The 15,436-nt window shown below is 39.0% G+C and overlaps 2 protein-coding genes across 2 annotated transcripts in view; one reads left to right on the forward strand and one right to left on the reverse strand.

Moving 5' to 3' along the window:
- Nucleotides 1–15,436, reverse strand: part of LOC134205483 (E3 ubiquitin-protein ligase highwire-like) — a 269,802-nt gene that overhangs the window by 167,883 nt on the left and 86,483 nt on the right. The gene's annotated exons all lie outside the window — the stretch shown is intronic.
- LOC134205484 (uncharacterized) overlaps nucleotides 1–15,436 on the forward strand; it is a 54,519-nt gene that overhangs the window by 22,714 nt on the left and 16,369 nt on the right. Inside the window, exon 2 of the mRNA XM_062680762.1 lies at nucleotides 9,276–10,304. Within this exon, the coding sequence (XP_062536746.1) occupies nucleotides 9,882–10,304 (423 nt within the window). The 5' untranslated portion in view covers nucleotides 9,276–9,881. The remainder of the gene's footprint in view (nucleotides 1–9,275; nucleotides 10,305–15,436) is intronic.

Raw genomic sequence — 15,436 nt, forward strand, 5'->3', positions numbered from 1 at the left:
CAAAACTCAGCAGAATAACGTACGGAATATAATAAGGGAAGCAAAAGCCATATGCCAACATTCAAAAGGCCCGGACCCGGACGGGAAGAACAATATTTTGTTTTACAGTGCAGATAAATGCTATACATAATCTATAGAAGCCGTTTTCCATTCCCAGAGCTCCAGAATCGAATGTTTAGCTTACGCGGAGATATTCTGGCTGGGGGCATCAATCAGTGGCTTAGCTGTTTATGTGGGTATGTGCTTTTCGGCCTTTGGTATGATAATGTGCACGCAGTGGAAACCGTTTAAGCCCTCTCGGGCTGGGACATATTTATGGCTGTTTGCGGGTGAGACTATGTTTGAAATTGAGGCAATAAACAAATTCGGATCGGCGAGAGCGGTTGCGGTGCTCACTTAGCTCAACAGGTATATCAATAAACCAGCCGCCCCGTGCCGTATCGAACATGTGTTCGCATTCATAGGCGGGGATCACTATAATAGTGATGATACGGAAGCACTTGTTCGGCTAACATCATAACAAAATAGAACACATTGTTGAATTTTTCTGTGTTACTACGTTCCTACAGGAACTTGGGATATAATTCGTCTTGAGGTTCATATGAGGGGGTTTCAAGTAGCCTTGCGAGCAAAGGCTTAGGATTGACATACTCATGCAATGGCGGACATAGAAAAGCATTCAATTAACTGAGGAAAGTTAAACCGTTCACGTAAGCCGCAGCCCGATATGTGTAAGGACCAGGGTTTGCAGAAATCGCTCTCAATAGATAACGAACAACGATAAAAGAGAGGCAAAAACTGTTCTGAATCATAACAAGCCATGATAACAAATTTATCAAACTTGTATACAAGTGCGAAAAAACAGAAGCGGATAAGCAACCCCACAGAAAAATGGTAATTCTCGCTTTGTTTTTGCTCCTTTCGTGTTGGTTACTGCACAGCTGTGTAAAACAAGTTGAAATGCATCATCAGAACCAGTGCTCCCCACATTTGGAGCTTTATAAAAGAAATTTATCATGGGGTATAACATCCCGAATCAGTTCTCTATCATGACAGCTTGTGAAAAAAGTTTCTCGCGGTATGCTACATATCGTATATGTATACAGAGATGATAAGTGAGAGACTTGCTCTTTCTCTTTAGGATTCAATCCCTGGTAAGGACATAAACGGAACCTTCTTACGAACGAGCGTGATGGGATCCAAAGGTTGCAACAGCACTACGAAGAGCTCCTGAAAGGCGATGTGGCAGACAACGGTGGCAGTATGATAATGAACCTGGAAGCATGTGCGCAGGACATACGACTTCCGGCTCCGAATCTCCAGGAAATCCAGGAGGAGATCGGTCGGCTGAAAAAACAACAAAGCCCATGGAGTTGACCAACTACTAGGAGAGCTATTTAAATACGGCGGTGAGGCACTGACTAGAGCGCTGCACTGGGTAATTACCAAGGCTTGGGGGATGAGGTTCTGCCGCAGGAGTAGATGGAAGGTGCCGTGTGTCCCATCTACAAAAGGGCGATAAGCTGGATTGTAGCAACTACCGCGCATTCACATTGCTGAACGCCGCCTACAAGGTACTGTCCCAAATTTTATGCCACCGCTAACACCAATTGCAGGAGATTTCGTGGGGCAGTACCAGGTGGGATTTATGGGTGAACGCTCTACCACAGATCAGGTGTTCGCCGTACGTCAAGTATTGCAAAAATGCCGCGAATACAACGTGCCCACACATCATTCATTTATCGACTTAAAAGCCGCATATGATACAATAGATCGGGACCAGCTATGGCAGCTAATGTACGAAAACGGATTCCCGGATAAACTGACACGGTTGATCAAGGCAACAATGGTTCGGGTGATTTGCGTAGTTCGAGTTTCAGGGGCATTCTCAAGTCCATTCGAAACGCGCAAAGGGTTACGGAAAGGTGATGGTCTTTCGTGCCTGCTATTCAACATCGCATCGGAGGGTATTACTCCAGGGCAGGGATTGACACGAGTGGTAAGATTTGCACGAAGTCCGTCCAGTTATTTGGTTTCGCCGACGACTTTGATTCTATGACACGTAACATTGAGAGGATGGAGGAAGCCTACATCAGACTGAAAAGCGAAGCAAAACGGATTGGAATAGTCATCAACACGTCGAAGACGAAGTACATGATAGGAAGAGACTCAAGAGAGGACAATGTAAGCCGTTGCGAAATCGAGGTGGTTGAAAAAATTGTGTACTTGGGCTCACTGGTGACTTCCGATAACGATACCAGCAAAGAAATTCGGAGACGCATCTGGCAGGAAATGGTCCGTATTTTGGACTCCGCAAATGGCTCCGATCGAATAGAGTTCACTGCCTTACCAAACTGACTATCTATAAAACGCTTATTAGACCGGTAGTTCCCTACGGACACGAGACCTGAACGATGCTCGTGGAGGACCAACGCGCACTGTGAGTTTTCTAAAGGAAAGTGCTGCGTACCATCTATGGTGGGGTGCAGATGGCGGTCGGTACGTGAAGGAGGCGAATGAACCGAGAACAGGGTTTGAATCCAAAGGAGAATGAGAAAATCTCTCACTTATCATGTCTGTATACACTCTCGATAGGTAGCATACCGTGAGAGACGTTTTTCGGTAGCAGTTACGATAATGAACTGATTCGGGGGGCTTCAATCCATGATAAATTTCTTTTAATAAGCCCCAATTGCGGGGGCACCGGTTCTGATGATGCATTTACACTTGTTTTACACAGCTGTGCGAAAAAAATATGGTCCCCAACATAAAATGAGCGAGAAAAACGTGTTTTATCAAACCCCCTCGGTGGGGGCCGCCTATCCGAATCAGTTTTTATCCAACTTGTATACAAGTGCGATAGTTTTGTTTTCATGGCTTGTTATGATTCGAAGAGCTTTTTGCCTCTCTTTTATCGTTGTTCGTTATCTATCGAGCCAGAATGTCGGACACAAATCCGGTTAAAATGGTACTCGACAACGATCCGACAGAAACAAGAAGGCACGGTGTACAGCGGGCAAGGTGGATCGATCAGGTGGAGGACGATTTGCGGACCCTCCGCAGACTGCGTGGTTGTCGACGCACAGTGCGTTGGCTCATAAACAAAAATTATTATTATTTTGAAAAATCGTATTGTGCCATATTCTGCACATAAAAGTGTTTGTATATTCCCTGTAATATGAACGAGTGTTTGAAGCATGCTTTTAAGCACAAAATGCTTAAAAACAAATTTGAATGAAAATCAGAAATTTCCCTCAAATGACAAGGTCTATAAAAACGTTCCTACGAATTTTATACTGCATGAAGCCACAACTCGTAAATTAAATATCTTATATTAAGCAAAAATGATTGTATTGCAAACAAAAAATCAGTCAAGTTAGGCATTGTATGCGAGAAACAGAAATATTGCTGAAATATTAATCAATAAACATTTTTAAGCTTGAAGTAATTTGGAGCTTAGAAAAAAGTTCCAACGATTTACACCCTGAAACATCTATAGCAGCGGTTCTCAACCTGAGGCACCTTCGCTGGCCTCAAGGAGCTACATCGAACAAAAATGCGTAATGGCGGATGCATTACAATTCCAATAAAAACTTAAAGCTTGAAAATTTCTTGTTCCAAAAATTTGGGACAAAGGTCAAAAAGGCAAAACGTCGAATGATCAAAGACATTGAGACATAATATGCATATGAATAATATGCTTCAAAACTAAAATCGAGAATCTAAAGGTTCGGAAGCATCCAGTTGAGAGTAATAAAGCCGTTTTCCGAAAAGCTAAGTAGTTTCGGTGGAAGAAGTTTGGAAGCCTCCTTTCAATAGGCTCCTTCCGAAGCAGCTCGTAAGCCTCTTTTCGAAAAGCTTAAAAGAAGCCTCCAACAAATAGGCTCGGAAACCTCCTGCTCGGCAGTTCAAGACGTTTAGAAGTCTCCGTTCAAGATGCTAGGAAACTTCGTTTCAAGAAATTTTCAGGAATTCTTCTTTCAAGGGGCTTGGAAGCCTCGGAAGTCTCCTTGCAAAAGGTTTTTTGAGGCTAGAATTTTTTTTTTCAAAAGACCTTCTTCCAAGATGCTGAGAAGCGTCCTTTCGAGATGCTTGGAAGCCGCCTTTCAAGAGACCCAGAAGCTTCCTTTCAAGAAGCCCAGAAGTCTCCTTTCGAAATACTCGAAAGCCTCATTCCGTAAGGTGCGGAAGCCTCCTTTCAAGAGGTTCGCATGCTTCCCTTCAAGAAGCTCAGAAGCCTCCTTCCAAGAGGCTCAAAAGCCTCCCTTCAAGAGGCTCGGAATCGTAGTTTCAAGAGACTCGGTAGCCTCCTTCCAAAAGGTTCGGAAGCCTCCTTTCAAGACGCTCGGTATTTTTTCAAGAGACCTTTTTTCAAAATCCTTTCAAAATGCTCCGAATGCTTTCGAGTTGCTCAAAAGCCTCTCTTCTAGAGACTCGGAGGTCCCTATCAAGAGCCTCGTAATCCTTTTTTTTCAGGAGGCTTGAAAGCTTCCTTCCAAGAGGCTTGGAAGCCTTCAAAAGTCTTGTGGGACGCTAAGTGTTTGTTTTTAATATATCTTATGAAATACGCTAGAGGGTACCGCAATGAAAACATAAGTTTGAAGGAGTACCTTTCAAGAAACAGGTTGAGAACCGCTGATCTATAGAATCGTTGTTTTCGGTATACCCTATGAAATCATGTGCATTACAGCTGCAACTATCCGCAACTTTGTAAATTTCAAGTAGTTGAAGTTGCAATAAATTTTCTTTCAGTTAATTTCCCACTAATAATTCTTGCAGAGACCGAGCTATTTTTTACACGAGGATCATACAAATGCCCATAGAAAACAATCGAAAGGATTGGCCGAGTATATTTTAAAACCGATTTGAGATCTTCAAATAGTTGGATCCCTCGTTAGTAATTCATAGAACCATTTCCCCTAACCCCCCGTGTGTTTTTTTAATTTTTGATTCAGTAAAAATGACACAACACGAACATTTTGTAACCAATTTAATTTGTGAACATACCGCTGGAACAAGGAAAAAGTGTTGCATAAAAATAATAGCGGTCACCATGAATTTTTGGATTTTTACCATTCTCGTATACAAAGTATACGTAAAGACTATATGTTCGCTCCAAAAACAAACTTTTTATAGAAGGCTTGGAGACCCATACTGCCGCTAACCGCAAGTCAGACTTATCTGGATATGGCATCCATACAGAGATAAGTCTGACTTGCGGTTAGCGGCAGCATAGTGTTATATACCAATCGACTCAGCTCGACAAATTTAGATGATGTTTGTGTGTGTGTGCGCACCAAAAGAGCAAAAAGTTTAGCTCACTTATTTGGCACTTACCCTCAACCGATTTCCTCGCAACTGATTGCATTCGACGCAGTATCCTGTTCCATTGCTTCCTATTGAAAATTGACCAAAATACTTTTTTCTTATAAAAAAGCGCGTAAAAAAGTCTGCATTCGACACAGAATCCTTCCCCATTATTTCCCATTGGAAATTGGATCGGATATGGTCTTGGAAGTTATGGTCAAAATACTTTTTTTTTTCACGCACGAGAAAGGCACCATCACCGCTAGGTGGATTAATCTGGGCTTTTTTTTAATTAACATTGTTTCGCAAAATTCGTAACTAATCATTTACATTCATCGGATAAAATAAATGAAAGTTATCGATAGTTAAGGTCACTCCTGACGGAATCCAATTTTTAAAGTACTCGCGTTTTCAAGGGCACACCATTCGATACGGAAGCAACGCACAACTGTCATTTTTATTTTTTCACGCATGCTGACGCGACTTGAAAACGCGAGTACTTTGAAAATTGGATTCCGTCAGGAGTGACCTTAATATCTTTAAATATATATTGTTCCACATATAAAAACTCAACTATGTTATGCGTTATTCATATCAAAATATTTTCAGTGGGTTAAATGAACTTCGTTGACTTTTCACCATATTAAAAGTTTTTAAATAGACACCTAAGGGGTCGTACACTTATTACGTAAGCGATTTTTCTTGGTTTTTCGACCCCCCCTCCCCCCTGTAAGATTCTTTTCATACAAATGATTTTTTATTTATATGGAGCGTAATATATTAACCGACCCACTCTCCCCCATAAGTGCTTACGTAATATGTATACGGCCCCTAATGTTATTGATTTATTTGGAACAAACATCATGGTTCAAAACAGTAGAACAGTAAAGTGGATGTTTAGTAATTCACACAAACACGTACAATTTGATCAAAGTTTGCAATATTCCTCCAGGGGACAGTACAGACTAGAGGCTTTTGTTATAATTCTTTCACTTTATTTTGGAATTGGGCGTTTGAGACACTGTTGCTATTATCCGCATGTGACTTTTATGCTAATAGCATCGGTAATGGTTTAGGTAAAGACCTTTTATGTTATCTATGTGTGAAAAAGCTTAAAACATCCAGTTATTATTTTTGTCCCAAATTGCCATATATTCAACGCACTGTGAGACTTGCAGCCATGGACCGAGCTGAATGGAGAAGACTTTTGTGTACACAGGCCACTGCGGCTTTAGCCTGGCAATAAATAAAAAACGTATTTCAACCTCAACGCTGAAATGCTCAATGTAATTTTTTAACCCAGTATGATGCTAACTACAGATTTCATCGAAACAAATAACCCAACATTTTTGGATTTTATTGTTCATATACGAATATTTTACCGATTTAGACTCTTTGCTCCAGTCTTGGAAACTCTTCGTTAAGCGAACATCCTTTAATGGTCTTCTGGGAATTGTCTGTTGCCTCATATCTTAACAACCTGGGTTGAAGACGATGAACTGGTAATTTTCAATCTTCAGATGTTTCAGACGTTTTCGTGTTCTTGACGCAAACATCAAACACCACCTACTAATATTCCTTCGTAACTGGTTACAAGGACGCGACTGTTACTGTTATTAATCGTTCGAACGTTTTGACAAACATTGGGGATGTTTGAACAATTCCAGTTGATCAAGATGATTCTTTGTGCAATTGTGTTTCTGGTCATTCATGGAATAGCAAACACAGATACGTGTAGCTAGTCAAAATTAAAGTTTAGCTCCGGATGTTTCAGACGTTTTTCTGATTTGACATATTATTAGATCTTTGTAGATTTAATGTTGTTCCAAATGTTTTATATTTTAGGATATTAAAATTGTTCAGATTCTGATTCAGATCAATGTCATGGCCTATACTTGTCAGAATATATATTTTTGATTCCGTAGATCATATCAATCCTTAATATTTCGGCTTTATCCCTAGTCTAACAAATCAACTAATCTTTTGTTGGTCACAATTGTACAAACCTTCATTCTCCAAGTTCAATAGAGCCTCTAGACTGCCAAGGCTGAATATTTGGATCGGTGACAGATTTCTGGGACACCTGGTATTGCGAGCCGTCAACCAATTGATGGTGAAGTTTCGATCGGCTGATCGAACCTGTCTCATTGAATGATGGTTTGTTTCGAAATGACTTAGTCGAAAAAAAAGTGAACGAAACGTCATTCTTCCACTACAGGCAAACAAATCGAAAGTCATTCGACCGAAGGCCACTGAGACGAAAGTTGTAGTTGAATATGCCATTTGGCCGAATAAGCCATTAGGCCGAAAGTTATTTGGTTAGAAATGTCATTTGGTCAAACAGGGCATATGGCTGAAAATGTCATTCAGCCGAACTGATCATTTAGCTGAAAGGTGATTTGATCGAAAATGCCGTTTGATTGAATTGGTCGACATTTGATAGAAAGGGTCATTTGGCCGTACGGGTTCGTGTTCTCGCAGTTTAGTGTTCATTTGGCATTTCCTCATTTATTAACTGCGCGGTTTCTAAGTTTAGTTAGCATTTACGTATTATGACAGAAATATCGATAACTCCATTAGTTACAGTCAATAATGACTGGATGACAACAAAATTTATCTTCTATCGATTATTTAATGTGGAAGCCCCAGACTGCACTATATGGAGCGCAGGAGGTCCACAAATCCGCTTAGGGTCCATTAATTTCTAAACCGATGATGGATCAAAACAAAACGTTCTTGTAGGAGCTGGTATGACAGGTCCTGGTATAAATATATCTGTTTTAATGGAAAAATGGCCATCCACTTTCCAGGCTGAGGTACAAGCAATTTTGGAATACAGTACCGTCTGTTTAACAAGAAACTATAATCTGTTTAACAACAAACTATAAACTATAATAATATATGTATTTTCTTAGAAAGTCAAGCAAACTGCATTGGCATCGTTCACGTGTACCTCAAAATTGGCATTAGTTTACTACAACAGTTGTCTACATATTAGAAATACAGTTAATCTGCACTGGGTACCTGGACGCTGTGGAATTGATGGAAATGAGAATGCAGATGAGTTGGCCATGGCAGGATCATCTCAATAATTTCTAGGACCAGAGCCATTTTGTGGAGTCTCCTCAAGCTCTATCAAAATGGAACTCAGGACCTGGGAAAAAATGATGATAAATAGTTTTATTGCTTATTGTTTGCAGTCGCAAATCTTATGAATAGTTTGCAGTAGCCATCGAGCAAGCGTTGTGCAGTGCGTGTTTTAGTCGTCGTGAAGATATCAAATCAGTCTTCGGGAAAATACGTAAGACAAACGTTGCTTTTCCATTTTTGAATCATCATGAATATGGCGTCGTTCAAATGAAATAATTAGTCGCTTACCAAGGCGATTTCCAATAGATTTCCTTCCCAACTAACATACTATTCCTTTCCAGTGCGCTCATAGAGTTGCAGAGGATTCCTCGGTCTCTTGTAGCAATTAGTTTCGAATTTTCATTCCCTTATCCTTATTGCCTGTGAGGACGTGGCCGGCATCGTTATTAGTCTTGAATTAAAGAAACTCCGAAGCATGTACAGTGGGAATAGCTTTCTTGTCCCGAGAAAATTATTCAATTGATGAGCTGTGCATTATTTGTTATTTCTCGGCCAATCACCACTAGCAACCACGATGGGTACAGTCATCAAGCTAAGCTATTGTTTTCAGTCGCAAATCTTATCACTGACTTTGCTAGCTTACCCCTAGATTTTAATACAGATGTAGATGTACAAATGGAAAAACTAGAACATACTTCTAGCAGTCTTTAATTTGCATAATGTATATTTTTAACTTGAATGCAACATTATGTACGCTCTCTTGTCTCAAACTACCAAAAATCAAATTCTAGGACTGTCTTCCATATGGTTGTTGTTGATAAACATTATGATTGTATTGATAAAATCTATTTAAACATTTAATTTCTCTTTCATTACAGGCCCTTCAACCGATAGCAACGGCTGAACACGAAGACTGTCATTATCTCCACCAGAACAACAAAATCAGAATCGTGCATGGTAGCGTGTCACTCGCTTATCAATCGAGTGTAGTTGAAAGTGTATTTCGAGCCAATCAGTGAGATACTAAAGTGCACATAAGCGACCGGGCGGAGGGTGCATTTACGGAATATAACTACAAAATGATGCCACTTAAGAGTGTATGAAAATAAAAGTCAATGTCGTAGAACCAGTCGAAGATGAGAAAGCGTCGAAAAAAATCGTTGAGAAAATGTGAGCTCGAGTGGTGTTCGGCGGGAATGTGTATCGAGTTGATTTAGAAAATTTAATTACGTCAATTAGCGTGGTGACCGTATGTGAACTGTCGACCTATCTGTGCAAGCAAACTAGTAAGAGTCGACTGCGTATCTTTTCCTCGGGAAAGTGTATATGAATAGTGCAATGAAGGATATGAAACATGTTTTTGCCAGTTGAAGCGTGTGACCAAATCGGTCCAATGTGTTGGCAATTCAGGGCCATTTGAAGAAGATAATTTTCAGAAGAAATACAGCGTGAATCATTTGCTGTTGAAGTGTTCCCCTGCCAGTATGGGTTCGACAAAGTTTCAACTCATCTTTACCGTCATTCTTGTGTACCAAATTAACAGTATTGATACAAGAAAACACGCTGAGCAGCATCCAGCTGCTTTTCGTCGGTCGGTTGCCGGTGGTGGTGTTGGTGGTGACGGTGATGGAAGAGCAACAGCCACTCCCAGCAGTGATGCGAATCACTCACATGCTACTGGAGAAGACAACAGAAGCGCCATCAGATCAGAAACTTTGAGTTTGAGTAAACAAGGTGCCAAGAATAGTTTCACCGGTGATGAGTCAGCCGGTGTCTGGCCAAGGCTGAGGCGATCGCTCGGTGGAAGTACTGGCCCGACCGGATCTCAGAGCTTATGTAACAAGGAAGGTTGCAGTTGCTTGGATCAGCCTATTCTGACCATCGACTGCGAGGTGCATGACAGAGAGGTACGGATAAAAAAATATAATTTTATTATGAACACACTTTTTTCATAACAGTATTGCTTGATTGATTGTTTGAGATATGATCTCCGATATCCGGAGCTCGGTGGGATGATTTAATAATTTTCGTCATCAAAATAATCCGTTGAAAATTAAGATAAGCTGTTATATCATTCAATGTAATGTTATCTGTCTTTCTGATAAATGTCAATTTCAGCTGTTTCAATAAATGAGTGGCTCAAGCAGAATGTGGATATTTTGAGTTTAAAGACGGTTGCGAATAATTAGCCGGTTGCCATTGCACCTCTGTGTTTCAAGGACGTATATACAGAAAAATGGCACAGCAAGAAATGAGTATATAGGGTAAAATAACCAATAGTGGACCTTTAAACCTCCTAAATCTAGAAATTAGATGAGGAGCACTAGCCCCTCCACCTCCCCCCCCCCCAATTTCGACATATCGGGACTAGAACGTAGTCTTCGCGTACACGAAGTCTAACTAGTGGTTGTTTCTAATTTTTATTGATTATGTTCTTAAACCAACGAGTTGAAATAGGTATGTATGATTCAATTAATTGCCATGATATTTTAAATTCATTCTCTCATCCATATCACACGCGGCGCTACCCGCATCGAGTGGACATACATCCTCTCACAAGTACGAATCATGTGTTCAAGTTACCGATCAAAAATAGAACCACTAGAGAACGCGTCGACGGCGGCAGATGAAGACCACGGGAAAACCACGAGAATGCGGGACATATGCGTCGTGAAGGTCATTTCACTGCACCATTACACTATGGGGGATCCCCATACAAGCGAGCGGTCAAAAATAAAATTGGACTTTTAAAGTGATTTTCCACTTAGTTTTAGCTGTGTATGGTCGAAATAGCATGAATATACAATTTCCACCCCCCTTTGGGGATCGTCTATGAATTACGTAATTATTTTTCATAGGTTCGATTAACGTGACAAAGCAAACCTATTTGGGAAGTTGAAATTTCGTGCGTTTTCTTAAGGAGAAGGAAGGGGCTGTACAAAACTAAGTTCAGCAATTTATGGACATTATGGCGGCGATCATGTTAAATGACATTAATTTCATGACATTCCGTGATATTTTTTGTTCTCACTCTCATGCCTCACAATTTGTATTTAGAACAATTTGTTTGACAAAGTACTAGGATCTGAAGGATCATAAAGCATTAAATGTTAATCAAATAATCAGAATTGAAAATAACTTTTGAAAAAGGGTATTAGCAAATTAGAAATCGCAATCCCATGACATTTTACGTGTACAAGTTATTCAAAAATGAGATTAATATATTCTCAAAAAATGTGGACATTCATTGTGGAATGTAAGAATGCTCCATTCTTCCGAAAAGCAAAATTCTTTTAATTTAAATAACAACACTATTTGAATTACTTTTGATTTGTTTTCATGATTTCTACAAGTTATATACAGCATCATTCTTTTTCTGTGTCAAGGTTTAAGTCTTCAATGATATTTTCTTCAATTCCATCAACGATGGAAGATGAGATAAATTCATCTAAAGTATTAGAAGATAAAGAACTTTTGAAAATCTTCAAATATTACAAAATTACGCATGGCATAAGAATAACTAAGTGAAAAATTTTTTCCAACGTCTCCTCGTTATCCAAATCGAGCTTAAAATGGATCTGATTCATGTAAGGCACGAAGGAAAATGTCAACATTTGCCTCTCTTGATCATTTTCTTGCATTATGAGTTCTAAATTTCTTCAACTGTTTATATTGACTTTCCGCTGGTTGTTCAGCCAGTGAACCTCAAAGTGTAGATGAGTGAATAAATATTTCCCTGCCATTAGCCAGACATTCATGAACACTAGCAGGAATTTCATACGCTCCGTTCTAACTAAGATATTGTTCGTCTTTACTTTTGCAATAAAACTGTCGGGAATTATTGATTCCAGGAGATTTATAAATATTTACATATTATGAAATCTCATATTTAGTTCTCCATCAGTAGCTAATGAATAGCTCAGAAAATTAGGTTTAGAGAATGACTCAAACCACTCAAGCCCCAAACGCATTTCAGCGGAATGGCGACGGAAACGGTAAAATTTGACAGGAAATATATGAGCGAACTGTTAAATCCTTCCGTTACCGTTGTGCTGCATTGCATTGGGGGTTTTATTCATTTACTCCTTTGAAAAGTTAATTAAATGAGCTCAAATGGTTATAAATAAAGTCGAAGTTATTACCAATAAATGTATTTTGACCATACCCTTTGAGCGCATAGTTCAGTCTGACCCATTTTCAATAGGAAACGATGGGACTAGATTTCCCGTCGAATGAAACTTGTTGAGAGAAAATCGGACACAAATAAGTGTCTAAATGGCGATTGCGTTCTTTTGCGCACATACATACAGACGCGCATGCACACACATACAGACATCACCTCAATTCTTCGCGCTGAGTTAGTTGATATATACCACTAGGGGTCTCCGGGCCTTCTATCAAACATTCGTTTTGGAATGAGCATTAACCTTGGAGTACAGAGAGAGGCAAAACACGGAAAAAATCATATGAAAAAAAATCATAGTGACTTAACTCTGTTAATTGCAAATACTGGCAAGAAATTCTTTCAGGACATTTTAGTCGAAGCTTTGTCCTTGATGTGTATCATAAAAGAACCAGGGATTCCTGAGGAAAAAAAGTTCTTCACTATCAAAGTTGAAAATAGCGTCGTTTTTGGAAAAAATATTGCTTCCGCATTTTTTCAATTTTTTTCACAGTGTAACCATTAGTTTTTGCACACCATTTAAAAGCTTATACAATAACCTTTGTAATGATGTATTAACATTGAAGAAAAACATTTAAAAATATTTCAATAAATAGTTGAAAATAAAATATTTTTTCAGAAAATTTGCTAACTTTTTTACCCATTTCTGACTTTGCCACCTTATATCTTTGGAACTAGTGCACCTAGAGACTTCAAATTCAGAATTTCTCTTAATTAGAGTATTGACAATGGAGAGAAAATATTTTAAAATAATTCGGAAGACATGACATTTTCGATTAATGACCGCCCGAAATCCTATAGTGCATTAGTGATAGCTGATAGGTTAGCGTTAGGATCAGGAGAAAAGAACTCTATCTTCAAAGTAACAGCAATAGGGTCGCTGCTAATTCAACGCAATACTTATTAAAGGTATATTCCACGACTACAGTTTTAAAAGAATATTTGATTAGGACCGATCATCTCACGCTACAGACCCTAATTCGTTCAAAGGGTGAATACACCCGGATGAACCGGAAGCTTTTAACAAACCATACAGCCCAACAAACGTGTTGAGTAAATTATGTTTAATGAAATTTATTCTGAGCCTACACGAACCAGCAAACGGTTGACCCGACTGCCTGCGCTGGTATAGTTCTGTGCAGTCTACCACACATGCGTAAAATTACATAAGCTGCATTTTCAACACTTGCTTGTTTCCGCCCGCATAAGGCATAATAATCAGTTTATGTTCTTTGATGGTCGGCGATAAACAAGCGCTTCTTTCCGTGTCAGGAGACACATAGGCTGATGGAGTGTCGTTGTTTGTCTAACGACCACCTACGGCGGGAAGTGCAGTTATCTTCTACCGCGTTTCCTTTTCGTTCTAAAGTGATATAATTTTTACTAGAATATAATGCCTATGATCACATAACAGTCCCATCTTCGCTGGATTTCCTATTCATATGGGACAAATATGCGATTGTGTGCAGTATAATACGCGATAGTTAATTTCGATCCCAAATAACCGCAAACTTGATCGAATTTAGATTTTAGATCCAAACACTGAATATTTGGTGTAGGTATGTACTGCCGTTCTACGCATTATTGTCCCATGTTTCCGTTGATAAAAAAAAATCAAACCAGCATGAATTTGTCCCACTAAATTTCAGAATCGATTGGATCTGAAAATTTTACCAATGTTGTTGGAATGTTGGGAGCGTAGGCTACATAAAACGGATCACTACTTATGCAAACGGTTTTCAGTCTCCACACTGATCATAATTTCATAGTAAATTCATTAGCACAAAGCTGTTTAATTTTACTATGCCGTAATATAGTAAATGCGAACTCCAAATAAAATAGAAACGACCATGTTTCGGTTTTCATTACTATGTAATGACAGTGAACCAACTACCATGCACAATGTAGTTAGCCCAACCATATTTTTTGTAAACAAATTATTATTTCACCATTATTCATGGTTGTTTCAACTGTGCAGTCTATAGTTAAATTTCATTTTCGTTTTTTGCTCCACAATAAGATGAGATTCTGTAACCGCCATATTTAACCGAGTTAAGATAATCAGTTTCAGATAATAGATAACAGATCGACTTATAGCTTCGGTAGATAATGAGCGATAAGATGAATATGCTTTTACCCATTTGTTTATTTGAATGCATTCCCAACCTCAAATTATTCAAAAAGAGAATTATTGTTCACCTTCCATCGTGTTTAATAAAAAAAAAATATTTTGAAATCGAAATGTGAGTTGTTTTTTATTGTTCAATAAGAAGTACCAAAACACTACACTCTAAATAATCATCACGTCATATTCACGTGAAAAATCACGTAACTGATCTGTTTTGAACAAACGACGATTGTTACGTGACGTTAGTAATGTTCACCTGAAATTCACGTAACTTTTACTAAAAATCTTGGTGAATATGTTTGTATGTACTCGTAAACAACTTAAGTGAGATTGTGTTAGTGTGATTGTAGCTTCGGCATTTACGGAAAACCAGCAATGTAAACAATCTTCACGTCAGATTTACCTGAAAACAAACGTGGTTATCATCCACCATACTTTTCACGTGCAAGTGTGTTGGCAATCACGTAAGATTGGATGACACATAACCTAAACATAATTAGGCTTCGCAGAGGTAAGGGATGTTTTAGGTGCAACTTGACAAGAATTTTCCGAACCTGCAATTCCCTCCTTGGAAAAAATATCAACGGAAGTCGCATGAAATTTAGAAGATTCGTAGAAAAGTGATATGGAAGCAGCTTAAGCTACATGAAGACTGGAACTACAATTTTATAAAAAAATATTTCAGATTTCAACGTCCAAGGGTGAACTACTTTCTGCTTGGTTCAACA

This window comes from Armigeres subalbatus, chromosome 1 (assembly GCF_024139115.2).
Source record: "Armigeres subalbatus isolate Guangzhou_Male chromosome 1, GZ_Asu_2, whole genome shotgun sequence".
Taxonomy (NCBI): Eukaryota; Metazoa; Arthropoda; class Insecta; order Diptera; family Culicidae; genus Armigeres; species Armigeres subalbatus.